Raw genomic sequence first — 20,610 nt, 5'->3', positions numbered from 1 at the left:
ACAGTTCATAGAATAATGAAAATCCCATATTATATATTCAATAAATGTTTCCCAAATTATAGCTCTAACTGATCCTTTATTTCTAAAATGACCTCCAGAGATACTTGGAGGGAGAAGAAGGGAAGAGTTGCCAACCTTGTCATTGTTCTTTTAGGTAAAACATAACCCTAGTATCTCTAACTTCCTTTAAAAATCTATGATTTTGTTTCATCAAATTTTATTTAACTCCTACCTGAACATTTTTTCTAATAAGTAGTGTTAAGAGAGCATTCCTTGCTTTGTAAAACTGCCTTTCATCATACTACATCATCATCCCCAAACAGACAAATTTTGCTTTTGAAAGGGATTTCCTGAGAAAATAAATTCTAGAAGTTAATTTTGATGTCAAAATAGGAAATTAAGAGACATTTTACTGGACGATACAAACCAAGTCCTTATTTATTTACTAAGTCCTTAGAATCTGGGAAAGGGATTAGGTGATAGGGCTGCTCTATTTGTAGAATTACAGTCTTTTAAAAAGACCAAAATAATAACCTGGAAGGAACTTGGAGGCAAGAAATACAAAAACAGTTTCCTCTAAGTGATGCCAAGTATACACTGCAAATCATCTGTGAATCTACAGCCACAGAGAGACTTTCAAACATAAGTACTCTTCTTTGTCAATATAGGTAAATCATGCCCAAATCAATAACCTCTTTCCAAGAGTACAGGGGAAAGAGTTGCATAATCATGTGCACTTTTACTTAGTGTTAAACCTTATCAACACTGGCTGTTCGAAGGTGGAGAGTCTGACATTATTCTTGCTCAGTGCACAGAGAATCTTCCATTTGCTTCATAAAATCATCCTGGTTACACAGATTCCTATTAGCTTAGGGGCATCTCCAGCTGACATTTCTAAATCTGTCAATGATAACACCAAAATGATTATTCCTTTACATTTCCATCAGAATACCAGGGTTTCTCTGAGCTAGAGTCTTCCTCTTTCCCTCATCCCCTCCTTTTACATATTTCTCTTCCATAGTTGTGGCTGTGAATGATCATGCAAACTTTAGTGGAACTGAGGAAATGGCTGCCTGATCATATCATAATATTAATGTATAATGACTGCAATTCACTCACAGCCTCCTAAACACTTCCAAACAGGTGTATCTTGTGTTGTAAAGCAAGTATATGATTAAGGGGAAAAGTGTGAGGCTGACCTAGAAGTAATGACTTTTGATTTTGATACAAGTCATGTCTGAACCAAGGTATCTTCTGCTCCATTTGCAATTCTGTGGTCTAGAAGATCTGGACTCCTTCCCTGTCCTCCTCATGTACAACATCACAAGTACAAACCACTCTGTTGACAGGCAGCTAAAAGTCTCAGCTTATCACAAGGCCCTCCCAGTACAATTCAGCCTACCCAGACCACAGGGGTATTTCCTGGTTCTTTGAGCACTTACTGTCTTCACTTCTAAGTTGGCACTTGGCACTAAGAAGTTGCACATTTCCTCGAATTCAGGAGTCAGGCCTCATACTTCTTTTCCACCCACGGTATATAGTTTGTGCTCACCAATTCCCTACCCATCGACCCTTCGCAAACCACATGGGATTTTCTGCAATATTACATAGGTAATTTTTAATCTTAAAGCCCCAGTGAGACCAGCTCCATCTATTACCTACTAAACAATTTTTGAATCCAAAATCATTAAAAGAACATAAAGTTAAAAAACGAATCAGTCTTCCAGATCAATACATAGCTACCTAGGACAGGTTCTGCCTCTCTTCAGATGTCAATGTATACATTCTAAGAAGTTTGGATTTAGCAGGTTAATCAAATGATATTGTCCATTTAAAAGAAATGCCCCACTCACATATATCATTAACCAAATAACACATCAGAGAGTATATTTTAAAACATAGTTTGGACTGATTTTTTTTCTTAATTGAATAATTATATGTCCAACATTGAAAACTATATCTCATCAAAATACTAAATAATTTTCCCACAAACCATTTCTTCAAAAATATATCATAAAACCATGGGCTTTCAGAGCAGGGATACATTAGAATATATCCTTTAGATTATCTACCTCCATTTTACAGATGAGAAAAACTAAGGCCCAAAAGTAATTTACTTTGGGTTACCTAATTGGTCAATGACAGAGCTAGAACTAACATACTACTAGTGTTCAGACCCCAAATTTTATACTACACTGTCTCCTTTAGATCACAACCTATGTATTTTTAAATTATAATTTTAATACATACAAAATAGATTTCAAAACACTGAACACCACTATAAATGAAACGTGCACATGAAGATAAACAAGTGCATGCACAACACATTCCATGATAGATTCTCTGAATTTGCACAAGCGCACAACACAACCAGTTCTTAACTCACGAAGTTTAAAGATGATTGTGTTCCAACAGTTTGAAAATATGAGCATTTCTTACCTGGCGGCTGTATGAGGGGTTGATAAAAGACAGTAAAAACTTGAGCTATGATTAGACATCAGATTTTCTGGCACTGAAAGTTTGCTTTGAGTTTCAGGGTTTAGTACTTTTAATAGAAGGTAGGTCAGAGACTTGAGAGGCATAATCCAAGATATAAGACTTTGGCACCATTGCCACATTGCAATGTTAGGTTTGCTACAGGTGACTGACACCCTAACTCCCTAGTGGCCAGTTATGGTTCTATTTTTTTTCCTTATTAGGCTTAAGATCTTTACCATACAGTCACTTATTTTGGTTAGAAAGCTTAGGTTAAAAAAACAACTACTTAAAACCTTTCCTCACCCCCAGGGTACTAAAGAGGACAGTATCATCAGCTCTAGTGCTTTTGGGAAGGGGCAGGTATTTACACATAATAGAGAAGCTATTGATGAGAAAGAAAGGACTCCATATTTTAAACTGACACCAATTCTCCAACACAGATGTTCACACATGGCTAATTATAGGAATGCATACTTTAGAAAAATGAATGATACCTTCTTTACATATTTTATAATTCTTATGATCCACACCAGGACACTTTCATCCCACTGCATGAAAAGTAACACATTTGACCACATTCTGATGGTCAAATCCTTTTAAAAACACCCACCCTGATGCTTCCATATCCTTTTAAAGACTTAACCACCTCCATGAACTCCCTTCAGCCTTTTATACAAAAGCTTACATCTTGAGAGTTTTAATAGGTACCCAGGGGAGAACAAGGAAAGAAGCAGAGAAAAATGCGCACTCCAGTTGATCTTTTCTTTCTAAATACTAAGGCATATAAAAGAATTAATCATTAATATAATAGAAACCCGAATGAAACAAAGAGCAGCAGTTTTTCACATCTTTTAGCTACTAAGAGGCCCTAGAAAACAGCGTCAGTGTTATGACATGCAACCCACAAAAGGGGTATCCAATTTGGCAGTGATACCTTAAAATGGTTGTACCTTTAAACTTGCATCAGTGATGACTTTTTAAAAAAATGAACATGTTAATCATTGGTTTAGAAAGCTTTCATTTGTTTATACCAAAACCATCAGGGATAATCCACTTGTATCAGTTTCCTTACATTTTACCCCCACTGTTTTAGAAGAGCCCACTGACTCCCTGGGCCAACATCAATAAAGCTATTCCATGACCCTGAAATCTTCCAGACAAAGAAGAATACTTCTAGCCTTCCTTAGAGAAGCTCACAAAAGGACTATAGAATGGATTCATTCCATACATTCAATGACTTTCAGTCCCGATAGGAAGAAAGACTAAGAAATTAAAGGAATGAAAATACCATTTTCACTTCTCAAGTTTTGATCACAAATGAAGACAATATCTATGCTGTGGAATTCCGGGCCCATGTAAAGATTAAATAGGTCCTTTGCCCAAAGTTGGTTAACAGTAAGTAATGAGGGCTTAAGTAGGTGCATCTTCACTTCCCTGGAATCCAACCCCCGCCCTCAGGATTAACAGTTACAGTGAGAGACATTAGAAAGTGAAGTTACTCACCATAGAGGAATCACTGCTTCCACTCCGGATGGGAGCTCCCTCAGCACAGGTTGGGAGGTGGGTAGAAAGTTGACTAGCCCTGCCCCCATCTATGACATCACAATCTACCTCATAAAAGGTAGTGAAAGTGTTCTGAACTCCTGTCTGATTTCCGAGAGATACAGAAAAGAGAGAGTGAGAGAGCGAGCAAGAGAAAAAAAAAAACGTACCCTACTTGGGAGGGGGTTAGGGGGGTGGAAGAGGGAATGGGTAATTGGGAAAAAGAGGTATATGAAGGAATTAGGTACTGAAAGAGATATGTGTGGGCCTTCTTGACATTAAGCAGCCCAGCCATTTGGATTCCTCATTGGCTCTTGAACAGATAAATGGGCCACCTGGGAGAAGGATGAAGAAGCACCCTGCTTTGTCAGGCATGGTGGGGGGACCATGGTAGTTGGGTTCAAAGGGGATGAATCCCCTATTCAAAGCACTGAAGATCACCAAGACAGAAAGCAAGGGCTGCAGCTCTTAAAGCCTGGAACAGTATGTGGGGATCCCAGATGCCTTTCCTGGAAGTTCCATTGCCCTGCTGCGTGACCTTCATCAAGCCCTCGGCCCCTGCACATCCAGCCAGAACGTGGCAGTGTGCTAAGGGGATACTTACCTCTTGCACTGGGATCACTGGAGGACTAATGCATTCATTGTTGCTACAACTGCAACTGCACCCAAGGTTGGGTTGTGTGAGGGGCATAAATAAAAGATAAGCCAATAACCAATGCCTGCTTCTATCTTTAGAATCCTCTTTGTAAAATTTTCTCTTCAATATAAAATATTACTGACAATCTTGACTAAGTGTTTCTGTGTGTGCCAAATATATATCTAAAAGGAATAGAGCTCATCTTCAAAACTATTGAAAAATCAAATGGCATGATTTCTACAATCATAAGATTCCCTGCGCTGCCACTCTCAGAGGTCAAGTTTATGTGACCCAGTGAGGCTTACTAACTGTGTTAGTTACAAGCAATTCTCCTATAGCCATAGCTTTGTTGATTCTTATAGGAAACCAGACAAGATATGAGAATAATGTGTAGCCTACTAAGGTATTTTTTTCAAATGGAGATTTAAAAGTATAAAAATATGAAATATTCAAAGTTGTTGAGTGGGTACTATGGCAAAACGAAAGTAATGGGTGATATTGAAGAATAGGCAGGTCTTGAAACCATCCACATAAAAGCCAGATTTTCATCTGCCTGGTTGAATATATGAAAAGTAAAATGATCTCTTTCCATATAAAATGTTCTAGTAAAACTAACAATTCAAAATAATAGCTTATGATTCATGGCACTGTAAATGGGTAGAAACCCAAAGCTTGTTTCTATAATGAAAACAAAATTCCTAATTTGGGACTTTTAAAGACGTTTAAAGCCAATATAGTTCTATTTCTAAACCTGTCATTCTTGCTTACTAAATATATAAGTATATAATGATAATCACAATTTAAAATTAAGCAAAATTGTCAAATTAGGGAGCAGTTTGAAACAGAACCTACTAGATTCAAACTGATCATGAATCTGGCATCATCAATTCCATTTTTCACTTCCAAACAAATATTAAAGACATTTAAAGAATGCCTTTAAAGACTTAAAGACAGTAGAAAAGAAAAAAATATCTGGCATATAGAAAGATGGGTATTTTTTCTACATGACTTTTTCTGTACCTATTAGAGAAAGCAATGATACTCTGTTAATATTTTTCTTGATTATTCTATTTCCATTTTCTATAATTCTAAGTCTCAATTCAAATTTAGACTTTCATTGTATAAGATTTTGCAATGAATAGCCCTATGAGGTATTATTTGCTCTTAATTTTTACATATTGGATCATTGACTAGTTGGCTTATCCTTGTTTTTTATAATTTGTGAAAATTTCATTAAGTTTTACAAATTAGGTATCTCCTGATTTTCCTATTGTAGGAAATGGATTAATCATTTACTATTATTTCTTAGTTTCAAAAATTATTACCTATTAGAAGAAACTTGAGTCATTTCACTTCTCATTAAAAAATTAAAGGAAATTAAGATTAATGATACAATTGTCCATTCTTCCAATAAACACCTTCGGATTTTTACTGCTCAACAAAAAAAAGTGCACTTATCCCAACATTAATATTAGAATAAAAATGTAGTTAAACACTTATTAAATATTGAAATAAAATAAAGTGAATTTAGCTGATAATCTATTGGCATTTCTTATTAGTCACTTACTGTCTATTTGGAAATTGAGCATGACTTCAGGAACCCAATGCAAAACTAGGCTGCATCAAAAGGATGCAAGTGGTGAACTGTGCTGACCTTTTAGGTGAATTTAGTATGATCAATTGTGATAATGCCTTTAGTTGTGATATTAATTAAAATAAAACTTTGACAAAGGATGCAATGGCAGAATCAGATAATTTCCAACTCTTCTTAGGATCTAGCCTCTTGATATTGTTAATGAAAACTAAGTCCTACTCCAACTATGGATGTGCTGCCCACTTCCCAGGATATTGCATAAGTGGATGAATAGCCCTTCAAGACAAGATATGAAATGTTTTCAAGATGTCAGTAGTCAGGGGACTCCATTAATTTAGTAACGGCTATAATTTTATTCTGACCTAACCAGAGAGATGTAGAGTTGGTTTTGAATTTTTATTTGAGACTAAAAAAACAAAACAAAACAAAATTTGCTTAACTTCTTAGTACAATGGATGGAGAAAAGTCATGTGGAATAATCAGTACATTCCAAAAAAAAAAAAAAAATCTGCAGATGCATTTATAAAGTAATTCATCATGAAGGATGGGATCACGCAGTTGTTATACAACCAGAATATTATTGAAGAGAAATGCCTCAGTAAGAGAGGTTCTGATAAACATTGATAGCAGCAGATTTGAATTGGGAGTTCCTAAAGAGATCATGTTTTTAATCTTATGGTAGTTTCTCTCACAGAAATTTGGGCTGAAAAGAATATATGGTTCTTAGAAGACGGTATCGACTGTAACTTCTCCAGGATATTCTCATGGCAAGATATTAATAGGTTTGCCAAGGAAAATGGATGGAAAAGGTCAAGAGACAGGTTGTACAGATTTGACAGAACACCTAATTGACAGAGTTCCAGTCAATTTCATTATCAGTAAGGCAACTGCACAGACGAAGGTATTCAGATAAATGTAATAAGACACAGTATTAATGATGAAAGAAAAGATTCAAAGCCTCAATTGAGAAAGCTTGTCTTCAAGAAAATAGAATTAGGATGAAGCACTTAAAATATATTTATTGCCCAGAAGGAAAATGACTACTCAATATAGAGTAAGACGATGTGTTCTGAAACAGTATAAGAAATCTGAAGGAAGAAAACTCCACATTGCCTATCCTGAAGCCTTTCTTATTTGTAAGATACATGGGCCATAATGTGGTACATATTTCTCTTCTAAGGGCTGTAATCAAGGCCATATTTTATAAATCATTTAAATTAGTCTGAAGAAAGCACTTAACAAAATAATCTGTAGGGACAGAATGTAGACAACAGTAAGTTAAAAACACTCTTATTTCTAGAATGTACTAAACCAAGAAACAATGAATGCACAGACATAGTCATCAGCTGAACTGTTTTAGCCAAGAACCCTGAACATTTCAGTAAGCTGAGAAACTACATAGAAAAAAATAAACAGAATACACACTCTAACAAAAACATAATGAACAGAAAAATTTATCCTTTTTATGAAAATTATTTGGTATTAGAGATAGAGACTTTGAATTCCCCAACTCAACCAACATTTATCACTGTGCCTTTTACATAGCAGGGATGCAACAAAAATGTTGAATTCAGTGAATCAGAAAATATTCTTTTGTGAACAAATTAAATCAACTCTTTGAAGCCCTGATTGTTACTTATAGTTTGTCATTGGAAATTAGGAACAATTTATGGAAACAAATCTTTTTGTAGGAAAATGTTGTCAAAATGTTATCAAATCCAGTACTGACTTTAAAAATCATGTTCCAGTTTTGCAATGGGGTCATTTTAACCATCTAAGGTAATGGAAAGATATGCAAAATCAAAAATAAAATCCTCATATAATCTTCACTATATGATTTTAATATCTATTCACTTGTGGCTATTTATATCAGCTTGTTCACATTTTAACTTTTTTCTTCAGCCTTCACTGAAAAAATTCTTGGGGCAAGTCCAAGTAGAAACAAGAAAAAAAACTCAATATATTTAAGTAAACAATTCTAAATAATCTATTCTGGGACTAGAGCTAACAAATCTAAGTACTTACAGGAGCTTAATTTACAGACACAGTTTCTAAATAAAGATATTCACTCAACACTTTGGCTTCCTATAATTTGGTTCAATGTAATGGAATAGGTATTTCTGGATTTACTCTTATAGATCCCAAAACTGGTTCAAAATTGGGAAGGGGATGGCTTCTAAGACACTTCCCCAAGCATTAATTATTTAAAACATTTAAAATAATATTTTAGTAGAATGGGTTCCAGCTCTATCCAGGAATATACAGGAGGTGCTGTATCACCATTGTTTATTAAAGCTGAGTAGTACTCCATGGTATACATACACATTTTATTAATCCACCCATGAATTGATGGGCACTAAGTGAAGTATCTCAAGAATGGAAAAACAAGCACCACAGGTACTCACCAGCAAATTGGTATTAACAGATCGACACTTAAGTGGACATATAGGAATAACATTTATCGGGTGTTGGGCAGGTTGGGGGCGAGGAGAGGATGGGTATATACAAACACAACGAGTAAGAGGTGCAACGTTTATGGGATGGACACTCTTGAAGCTCTGACTCGAGGGGTGAGAGCGGGCATGGGCAATATACGTAACCTTAACTTTTGTACCCCCATAATCCGCTAAATTAAAAAATTTAAAAAAAATAAAATATTTTAAAATTATTTGAAGTGAACATCTGAGAATAAAAATCAGACAATTATCACATCTGAACAAAGACTCAAAATTAGAATATGTCTTATGGGGAACTTTATAAAATAGTACCTTCCTTAGATAAGTATGCCTGGGTTTCACAGATATCCCAAGATACAGTCATCTCTGGGTGTCTGCAGGGATTGGTTCTAGGACCCCAGCAGATACATAAATCTACAGATGCTCAAGTCCCTTGTATAAAATGACCTAGTATCTGCATATGGCCTATACACATGCTCCTATATATTTTAAATCATCTCTAGGTTACTTATATTAATACCTATTATAATGTAAATACTATGTAAGTATTTATACTGTATTGAGCTTTATTTATATTATTTTTATTGCTGCATTGTTACTTTTATTGGTTCTCCAAATATTTCAACCCAAGTTTGGATGAATTCGTGGATGTAGAGCTCACAGATACAGAAAGCCAACTGTATGTGCCATAAGCTCCCTTTTTCCAGGTACCCATGTGTCCAATTTCCAAGTTTTCACAATGTATTACTGTTAATTGGCTGCCAAATAAATTCTCAGAATATTAACTGAACTCTATGACATTACTTGATAATAGATTAAGGTGTCAATTTTTTGCTTTCCTCCTTTTAATTAGAGGCTGTCAAAACTTGAAAAATTTCTAAGACTCAAAGGAATGAAAGTTCACTGATTGAATAACAAGTAATGGCATTGATACCCCTGGGGAAGAGACACTCTTTTTAAAGCCATTTGGCTAACCCCTTCTACTCTTGTAAGCAATAATGCCTTCAAACTAAAATAGACATAACTGTTTGTCCCACAAGTTCAGATGATGCAATCAAATCAATCCACTGAGTAGATAACGGTTAGATCAATCCATGTGTCCAGTTTAGCTAGAAAGAGTTACTCACTTCATTCCCATCCTAGCTTTGCCACAACACAGCCTATTTTCTTATTTTAAAAATGAGTGCATTGGAACAGATTTTTTCTATGCATAAAACAGTTCAGTAAGGTAACAAAGTAGTTTCACTCCCTCAGTGAATAACTGATTGTTTCGATGGACAGAACTGATTATATTGGTAAGCTTAAGGTCACTGTCACAGAGTATATAACCGAAGGGCTGCTGCTTAGGGCGGAGCAGCACACCATTCTCCCTTGACAGGACTGTTTGAATTCAGAAACAGCACACAGGGGTGTGGCGCAACACATATATAGCTTCTTATAATGCCTGGCACCCAAGGGGATTTATACTTTCCTTATTAAAATGTCTATCAATTTCCCATTTCTTCCAAAACTAAAAGTCTTGAATTGGTTAAATCTCACTTTTGTAACCCCAGGAGAATGAATTTCCCTGAAAAAGCCACATATAGGTGATTTTTCCTTTGTATTTATACATTTGGGTTGTGCAAACATCAATGACCACGTATACCGATAAAATGTAACTAAGGAAGACTTCACACAAGAATCTGAATCTAAGTGGTTATAGTTTTACTATCGTAACAGATGGGAGGATGTGGGCTTTTGGGGGAAAGACTGAATTGCACAACAACCCGTCTTACTAGCAAAGCATGTGCAAAGAACTACTGCCATTCTATAAATGGTAAAAACCCATTTCATTTTCTTATAGTCACAAAGTATCTCCACTATCCCAACATCCAGATTTTTTTTTATCTGATGTTTATCTTACTATCTCCAGATCTTGACACTCCAACTCTTCCTAAATTAAGAAAAGTCCTTTAAGCCTGGAAGCTTTGGAAAAAATTCTTTTGAACTGCTGTGAATTCCTTGAACACATACCCATTTGTTCAAATGAAGCACAGAAATGCATTCCAAACCCAAATTGAAATAGCTAGCAATTTAGATTTTTTTCTCATTACTGTTACACTTTGATCAGTGCAGATAATCAAGATTTTACTATAGACAGAATCAGAAGATCTAAAAAGACTCCCCCCAAAGGGTTGCTTAATGTATAGGTCTGCACAATTAGATGCAATGCTGTTTCAATAACTATTTTATACTATCACAAAGTACTGGCACACTTTTATTAATAAAACGAATACAGAACTGTTTCAGTCGTGTGTGTGTGTGTGTGTGTGTGTGTGTGTGTGTGTGTATCTCCATCTCCCACATTTCTTTTCCTAAATTGTATTGGGTCAGATAGTTCACAATTATCAACCATTTATTCACTTTAGCTCTTAACTATTTCTTATTGAGGAGGTAAGAGAGCAAATGTCAAATCAAGTGCATGTCATGTATGTGTGCACATGTGCATATTTGATTATATGCTAGTGTCAGGTATTACTGATTTGAATAAAATTTCAGGTGGACTTTATCAGTGTTATCAGAATGCTTGATGTTAAGTATGCATAATTATAAAGTTAGTGTTTCTAATCTTGTTCAGAATAATACACAAAGTATAAATCTTTGGGTAGCTAAAAATATCAAAGGTCATAAAATTATTATTGTATCTCCAGATCCATGTGTACATCTTCATTTTAACTTTAAAAGTGCCCATTAAATCCTTTGAAACCTAGTGAATAAAAATTAGTCAAAAACATGATAATTAAATATGCAGATAATTTCCATATCACAGCATTGGAATTTATTTATATTCAAAATATTTACATGCTTTTTAATAAAAATCTGCCTCAATTTTTCTCTCATAATATGATGCTGTCACATTTAATGGACATTACCTGAACTAAACTCACTTATGTATGATATGCTATGGTTAACTTTCTCTTTCCTTTGTCTTTTCTTCCTTCTTCCTTCATTCCTCTTTCCTTCTACCCTCCCCCCTTTTCTCTTCCTTCTTTTTCTTTTCTTCTTTCAACATTCCTTTTTTCAAAAAGCATGTAAACCAGCTTAAGACTTTAAATGAACAAACATTAAACTAAGCAAACAGAGCCAGTCTGCAGACTAACTGGTTGTTTAATCTTCTGAAACTCAGTTTCCTTTATTTTCACTTTAATGTTTCTATCATTCCATTAGTTAATTTTTTTTTCTTTTTTATTACTCCCTTAAGTAACCATATTGAGCTGAATTGGCTCACAAATGCATCTTCTACTTTAAGATGTAATAAGAATGGCACCTTTAGGCTGCTGAGAAAGGTTTAAGCCAATGACTTAACAAAATGGATTGCCAGGCAGAAAACTAACAGTGCTTCTCAGACAGCAGCTGTGTGAATGAACATACATTGGCACATATCTATATTTTGGTAGTTCTGCATCATGACTCGTGGAGAGATTTTGAACCCACTTTCCTCTGTAACATATTAAGCTTTCCTTCCCCACCTCTTAAGCCAAAAGCAGACACAACACAAGAGGTATTTCTCAGTTTGTACACATGGAATCACACAAAACATGAACAGGCTGACATGGTACATAATTTTGCATTTTGCTTAACATAAGGTCATCATGCCAGCAAAAGACTTAAAAAACATGGCTATTTTGAAATTTAAATCATTTTTCTTGGCAAAATGGAAATAGTCTGTCCAAATCTCTTCTGTTTTGGTAGAGACTTTGACCTCTAACAAATGACTTTCCTCGGGGCTTTCATATATTTCAGAGAAGCCACAGCTTTGAATCCCATGTATATAAACACATAGGTAAAAGAGAAAGAAGATTCAGGTATTTCTGTTTTGACTGCATGTTAAACTCCAAAAATGGCTTCTCCTGAAAATGATATCAACTTTGTCATGCCAGACAACAAAATACACAGGTGTGACTTTCTTGGCAAAATCATTGAAAGTTTGTGTGTATGGGGTCTCACAATCTTGACTCTTTTAGAACTTTGAAGGCAATCATTTGTGGCTATTTTGCACAGTTAGCATATTCTTTTTTTGTTTTTTTCTCCATTGGCCGTCAGTGAAGGATGATGAAGAGGAAGATGGAGGCAGAAGTGGCAAAGACAGCAGACTACAGATGCAGCTATGGCACCAAACAGCAATCAAGCTTGGAAAAAATCATGAGGAAGCCAAGAGCAGGCCCATGACTGAGCAATATACAGCAAACTTTTGTAATGCATTTGACTCAGAATTATTATAAAGTTGTACAACATTCCCCCAAAGAAGCCTTCTCCCATGCAAGGATTTATGAACTTTGCCAATAAGACTCAAAGAAGGAAACAGGCTTCTTGATGGTGTTCTCAATCTCAAACACCTCTGCAAAAGCCAACAGTGCAAGTGATAAAAGCCAGTGATGGTTTGGACTACATCTAAATGAGGAAGAGACAATGAAAATGAGGCTCTGGAGGCAGTGATAAACAATGAGTACTGAGAAGATGATGGAGAGCGGCTCTGCCGGTAATAATCGCCCAGATGAGGTTGTGGAGTCTGAGGATCCACAAAGATGCTTTGCGCATCCATGTAAATAATAATAAGATTTAGAAAGTAACAAATGAAAGCACACAAGGCAAGCTGAACAAAAAGCACTCAGGCCCACAGGGGCTATATACAGATGGACATGAAAGCTGAGATATGGGAAACTATACCATCAAGGCTGAAGATAAGAAAGGAAGCAAGGGAGATGCAATGTTGTGATCACTTCTTGGCGACAGAATCTCGGTAATTACCAGCTTGGCAGAAAGGACACACTGCAAGACAGATTGCTCTTGGTTGTGGAAGAACGTTGAAGCAGGATCATTTTGGAGATGCAAAGAAGTGACTGTGCTTTAGGAAGAGGCACAAAATAGCCAATTTATTGGGCTCTGGGTGGGACTGCATGGAACAGGCTTTCCAGACGGTGTCTCCATGCAAACCAGGTCAGCTCTTTTCCCAGCTATGTGTTCTACAACTTGAACAATATAAGAACTAAAACATTTGGATTCAAGAATGGTTTTTTCCACATATTTTTACCAAATGATCAAATGGCAGAATTTCCAAAAATAGCTTCAGGAAGAATTAAGCTTCACAACCAGTCTGATTTTCACAAGGCATTCGCTATGTGGAAAATATTACGTGCCTGGTAATTCTACACTTAAAGTGGCAGCATCGTTGCTGACTGGGAAAAGAACTAAGGTGGCAGAGCCACACTTCTGAACTTGCAAATAATTTACAACAAATGGCACCCTGTGTTGAGAGAAAGGGGCTGAGGGAGGAGAAGCAGCCAAGGTGAAGAACCTCAACACATACATTTGGAAATCTTGCCAAGAAATTGTGATTCTTCTAAATAATCATTGAACATATTTCTATGCATTTGATGAAAATGGACTAGGATAATTATATTTTCATGAGAAAAGAAACACTGAGTGATCAAGCAAAGAATTTATAATTGTTAGTGTTTGACAACTATGTTAGTTTTTGGCAACAGCACATCAACCTGTATTAAATTCAAACATCTTCTGGCTTTCAAGGGTTACTGATGACCTAGTATGCATTGGAACCTGATGAATATATCCCTATTGTTTTCATCGTCTCTAACATGTGAACACAATCCACACATAGAGAGGCTGGCTCCTGAACAGCGAATGAAAATTACTAGGACTAACAAAGGGAAGTAGACTCACAATGAGTAAATATACAAAAGCCCCAAATAATTATAATAGTCACAGCTTGGCAATGAGTTTCCAGACTATGAAATTAGTTTTCTTGTGAAAAATGGAGATTTTACAAGGCTAGTATAAACACGGGGTAATTGGAAAATCAAATTGCTCTTTGTGAGTTATTGTAAGGTCTGGAATAATGGTGATAACATTTATTTTAAAAAAAAAAACACAACTGCCTATGAATCACTGTAGTTTGGTGTTTTTAGCAGTACTGTTGCCAAGAATGCTTGCCTTGGAAGTACAACAGTGGGAACTTTACATTGCGAAGGCCAAGTCCCAGCTTACCCCTGACACAATGAGCTCTCCTCCCAGATTCTGTACTTCTGCCTTCACCTTGCTGCAGATGTTAAGTTGATGGCAATACAAGGCAATTCGTTGAAGGTAGGCTAATAAATCCTGCTTACATGCTGAATCAGGACACTGTAAAACATTAAAAGAGTCATCTCAAATTAGTAAGTACTCTTCAGTTTCTAACACTTGCTATATAAAACCTGTGGGAAGAAAAGGTTTCAGAGTCATGTACCTTAATTACATTCACGTAACATAATTTCTTCATGGTGCATTATAGAAAGGCCACAGCCAGTAGTTTAGAATAGTTAGCTCTAGTCTGATAAAATTTTATAAAGAGAATATGGAAGATCTTTCAGAAAGTCTCACTGGGACTTCTGAACACGTTTATGAATATTTTTTTTTTACCAGTTATCTTCTAAACTCTTAAGAAAGTGAAATATTCTACAGTTTTCTCTCTGGTTTTCTTCAACTTTTACTATATGAAAAGTAATTTTAATACAGAGGAGCAATGGAGCTAGAAATATATCACTCTGTGTGGCAAACACTCTGTCATAGCATAGGTGAGAGTTTTGATCCAATTAGTTCAGGAAAAAAAATTTGTTTCTTTACGTTTAAGAAAAGCATCATTCACTAAAAAGTCCATCACACTTTTTGGATTTTCATATTTATCAAAATTTTAGCAACATAATAAACTACCTTTAAATGAGATACTCTGAAATGGTTTATGACCACTTTAAGAAAAATAGATTTTAAAAAATTAAACCAGTTGAAAATTAAACCATAATTCAGAATAACAGATCCCTTCAATTGACCACGCAGAGTCAAAACTGGCTAGAGACTCTGGGAGGCCAAGGTGGGAGGATCGCTTGAGCTTAGGAGTTTAAGACCTGCCTGAGCAAAAGCTAGACCCCATCTCTACTAAAAATAGAATAAATTAGCTAGGTGTTGTGGCATGTGCCTGTAGTCCCAGCTACTCAGGATTCTGAGGCAGGAGAATCTCTTGAGCCCAAGAGTTTGAGGTTGCAGTGGGCTATGACGAAGCCCACTCTGTCTCAAAAAAAAAAAAAAAATCTAGCTAGAGAGTTTAAATTATCATTGTGATTGAAGGGGTTAGATGTTAAGTACAACAGAGATTAGCTAAACACTTCCATAGACATTGACATGACTCCCTAAAACACGTCTGAGGCTTCTATGCCAATGGCTACCAACTAATTACAATACCTGTATATTTCTATTGCTATCAAAGGTGTAGCCTGAGCTGCTCCCAGGCCATTTAATTGTTCTGGCTTAATTTGGTACTTCTAAAGGACATACAATCCCCAGATCCTTGTTGAAATACTGTAAGAAATAACTTCTTACAGTTTAAACAAAAGTATGTTATTTAGAATAACAATATTGGAGAAGGACTCTGAGCTAAGTATCCTTCAAGCTCGAGGAAGGAAATTTCTTTTATCAGTACTGTGAAGCCAGTGGTTTGCTATAACCATTTATTGAATAAACAATAAAGGCACATTTTTTATATATAACACTTACCATTGTCCTATTTTTTTCACTAACTGCATTTATCAAGAAAGAATTCCACAGAGACTGTTTTTAGCTTCCCACAAGTACTTAATACTGTAATATTTATCCTACTCCAGAGACCCACACAGTGAGGAATTAACTTTAAAATGATATCTCCCCAGAGGGCTGACAAGGCTTTCGATACAAATACCTTGCAGCAAATTAAACTGAGAGTTCTATCTCAATGGAATAGTAATTAAAAATGCAACAGTCCGTAAAAAGTTCATATTACATGCATATCTCAAATCTTCATAAAAATATTTTCAGGCAAAATAAACATAAACAATCCACTTCTTCATAAAGCTCATTCTGTTCTATTATTTAAACTGAAGCAGTTAAAACACACATAAAAAAGACACGATAGGTTAAGAAAAATACCTCCTATACTATGGAAAGAGGTGCCGAATTTAATAAAGAAATATCCTATTTCAGAGAAAACATTAGCAAAAATTTTAAGTTATTTCATGGCTAATGACAGTAAGAAAGCCATTAAGGCACTGAATAGCATTTAAATATACTGTTACTTAATCTCAAAATATAAATCTAAAATCCTAGGATTTCTGTGTATTTCTGTGTTTTCACATATCAAAACTGTCTGGAGCAATGCTTCATGGTGCATATAATAGTTGGAAATACAGGCCCAAAAATGTAAAATCAAAAATAAGAATCATAACAAAACTAATGAACTTGAAGATCCCAAAACATATTGAGAAACTTTTTAAGAGCCATTGGAACTTCAAGTATAATGGAAAAGTCATTCAAACTCCACTCATTTTCACTCCCAGGAAGAAGTCTTCCTAACACATATGAGTCACCTACCAATTTCTGGTCATAACACACACTCTGAGTCCCTTCAACATTTGCAGAAAAAAAAAAAAATATGGACTTCTTTCCTGATTGGTGACATTTTTTTTTGTATGCATATTCTCAAGTAGGTTCATTGTCTCTCCTCTTTTTTACATGAATTTTCTAAAATAGATATGGAACTCTGTAGAAAGAAGCTAATCTTATACTGTGAAGCCTGGTGGTTGATATTGTCCTGAAATTAAGAGTAATAACAACAGTTTGTTACTCAACTTCTACAAATTGTAAGGGGTTCTCAAATTATGATAATAATTAATGAGTTATTTCAACTATTAATTTCTTAATTCAAAAGTAAAAAAAAATCCATAGATTAACCATCATATATGTAAATAAAATTAAAATGAGAATGTTGGCTTTGATTTTAATGCAATCCTGACGGTTTAATCATCTGGAGTCTTTTTTAGCCTTTACAAGATAAGTAAATTTGGTATTGACTCAAAGAATTTTAGAGCCTGGGATACTGAAGGCAGCAAGCGTTTAGAGGCACAACCCTAATACTGAGGAACAAGGGAGGAAAACTTTTTAAAAAGATCACAAAGACTCAAAAATCAAAGGTGATAGGGCCGACTATAGAGAAAGAAGCAATCCTGTATCTTTCACTATCTCCAGAAAACATAATTGCATTATACTCTATTAAGTACCTCGATGTTTATAATAGTGTTTCTATATAAATAATAGTGTATATATAATATTTTTTATTTCAGAAACTTACTTTATATTTTAAGATATGTTCCATAAAGGGATAACCATCAATTATCTGGGAAAGTCTATTATCTAAAGTACCCTTACAAAGAAATGGAACATCAGTGCAACAAGACATTCAGAACAGGATTTTAAAGTTCCAGTTCAAGCCAAATAAAATGAAAAGTGTGGAGATAAACTCAAACATTCAAGGTGATATTGAGAACTATTTTAATGTGTATCTGACTTTGGTCCGAAAGCATAAGAGATAGTTTGAGGATTTCAGTTCCCTCTGATGCCTTTGAGCCTTGGAAGAATAATGCTGAAATCTGAAGGTTCTTGATCACGTAGATTCATCCCATTTATGTTAGAGCATAAATTATTAGGAATTATAAAGAGCGTCATTAGAGTGAGATCAATGTTAAATAATGTTAAATAACAAGCAGTAAAGTTCTGCTTTCTTACTGCCACATTTAAAAGCATGATGTTCTCCCAGATTCCCGAACCTACGGTTCTGCCCTTCCATTCCCACATGACCCTGACCACCCTCCCCCTCCCCCCCCCACGTTCCAGTCATGGTGGTGTCCTTGCCCTCCACTTCTTACACACACCACTGAAGCATGGCCCTCACTCCTCTAAAGCTCTGCTAATCCAGCTCCCTGCTCACAGGGCACGTTGCTCTTTTTTCTCTTTATTATTAATAATTCATTCATTCAGCTAACAAGATATACAACCTAAAATTTCCTAGGGACAACAGGAAAAAAAAGTAAAGCAATAAATATAAAATGTTTTTGTTTTTTTTTTAATATGGTAAGCACTATGAAGTAAACAACAGAAAAAAAAGCTTTAGGTAGGGATATTGGAAATGATAATATTTAAGCCAAGAGCCCAAGAATTAAAAAAAAAAAAATTCTGCTTTCTTCCTCCTCCCCCCACCCCTATTATGGAGTATAATTGACATTCTGAATGGGGATGGCTGGGGCAATCCGTGGCTTTTGGCGGTGCTAACGTCTCCTAAGAAGTAGGTGCTCTTGTTTCCCAAGGAATTTTGGTCATGGGCCTTAGGATTCTCTGAGCTGAATCTACCTTTGCCGTCAGCTTGGTCTCGGCAAAGTCAGAGGCCAGTTTGTACAATATTAGTGATTCTCCACAATTTATTTCTCAGAGGCATTTTTATAGGGTGCATAAAACTAATTACAGATCCCAAGTGCTAATTAATGATGCCACTCAGCTTGTGTCCACTCTTCCCTCTTATGTTACCTGATCAGCCACAGCGCGGGCTAATTTGTCCATTCGAGAACCTGCTTCGGCAATTTTCTTGGCAGCATTAATGACATCAGATGTATTTTTCAATGGGCCTTTGCCTCTGAAACAATATGTGCAACATAATTAGAAATCCACTTAATAATAGGAAACAGACAAACCTACCATTTCCTTTGTCCAGGACTCTGGTTTTGTATTTGAACTGGTGGCTGGCCATGTTGGAATTTTGAAAGTTTTCTTGCTTTGCTCTAATTTTTATATTAACAGCCCACTTTATTTCCATTTATTTTGAGGAGTATTGTCCCATATTTTGATGTGCATGTTCACATTTTATCCTTTACATTAATTTCATTTTTTAAAACAGTGGTCAATTGCAAAAGATGATCACCACAAAAGTAATGGAAATTAAATTTATAAGTGCTTACCATGTACCTAATGCTGTTACACATACAACCTCAGTTTGTCTTCATCATAACGCTAGCAATAGGTATCATCATTCTCATTTTAGAAAAGAATAAAATAGGCCAAAAATGATCAATTAACTTATCTAAGCATATATATAGGTCATAAATGAAAAACTCTAAATTTTAAACATAGTCTAGCCAAAATAAATGCACATGCGTTGTCTTTCAATCCCATGTGCAGGATATTTGTATTATTTAAAGTCAAGTTTGGCACTTCGAGAAAGCGATTCTATCTTAAAGGAACTTAACTGGAACTGTTCAGCCAGAATTTCAGAAGTTTCAGAATTTTGTTGGTTTGTGTGCTTCTGGTACTTATTTATGAAGGAACTTATAGAACACCATGTGACAGTAAATGCCTTTATGCTTCCAAACAACCACACTGATATTTTCACATAAGGTTTGCAATTAGGTGACCTGTTTAATATTATATGTTTTTAAAATATTTATTATAAAGGAGAAGGAAATTATGTTGCATAATAAATCTTTAAACAAAATGCAGCAAGTAATGTAATTTTTCTTTCCCTTTTCTTGAGAGGTTAGTAAAGAATAAATATGTTTATCCTGGTTTTTAGCATTATTACTTATCCTGGTGTCCTTATGTGCATCTAGAAATCAATGCATTTTTTAAGGCTATAAGATTACATTCTTTCCTATAGTTAGAAATGTGATGAGATGCAGAGAAAAAATAAGAAGCAATTTATTTAGACGTGTAGAGTTTTACAGAGCAGGCAATGATTGCCATTGTTACATAATAGCATTTTATAAAATGGAAAACTTAAAATGTCTTTCAGTAAATAAATGTAAATGAGGGGCATTTTTTTTCTGTTTCTTTCCTAATTCCCTTTCTGGCATTTTTTACATTAGGAGCTAAAATATATAATCCATGTTAATTAATGTTCAAATACATACATAGGGAGAATCAAAACTTAAAATATTTCATTTTGCTGTCATGACAGTAAGTCTTCTACAAAGTACATTGATTTTAAGTTGCTATTTAGACTTTAAAATCTGTACAGT

General features: G+C 35.2%; 1 protein-coding gene across 1 annotated transcript in view; it reads right to left on the bottom strand.

Moving 5' to 3' along the window:
- The window catches only part of CTNNA2 (catenin alpha 2), a 1,049,805-nt gene that overhangs the window by 24,592 nt on the left and 1,004,603 nt on the right, over nucleotides 1-20,610 (bottom strand). The window contains exons 16-18 of the mRNA XM_012742713.2: nucleotides 19,127-19,232; nucleotides 14,753-14,887; nucleotides 3,982-4,125 (exon numbers count right to left, since the gene is read on the bottom strand). Coding sequence (XP_012598167.2) covers nucleotides 3,982-4,125; nucleotides 14,753-14,887; nucleotides 19,127-19,232 — 385 coding nt within the window. The remainder of the gene's footprint in view (nucleotides 1-3,981; nucleotides 4,126-14,752; nucleotides 14,888-19,126; nucleotides 19,233-20,610) is intronic.

The sequence above is a fragment of the Microcebus murinus genome, chromosome 3 (genome assembly GCF_040939455.1).
Source record: "Microcebus murinus isolate Inina chromosome 3, M.murinus_Inina_mat1.0, whole genome shotgun sequence".
Classification (NCBI taxonomy): Eukaryota; Metazoa; Chordata; class Mammalia; order Primates; family Cheirogaleidae; genus Microcebus; species Microcebus murinus.
Note: the sequence above shows the minus strand (reverse complement) of the source record. Positions and strands in the feature narration are given on the sequence as shown.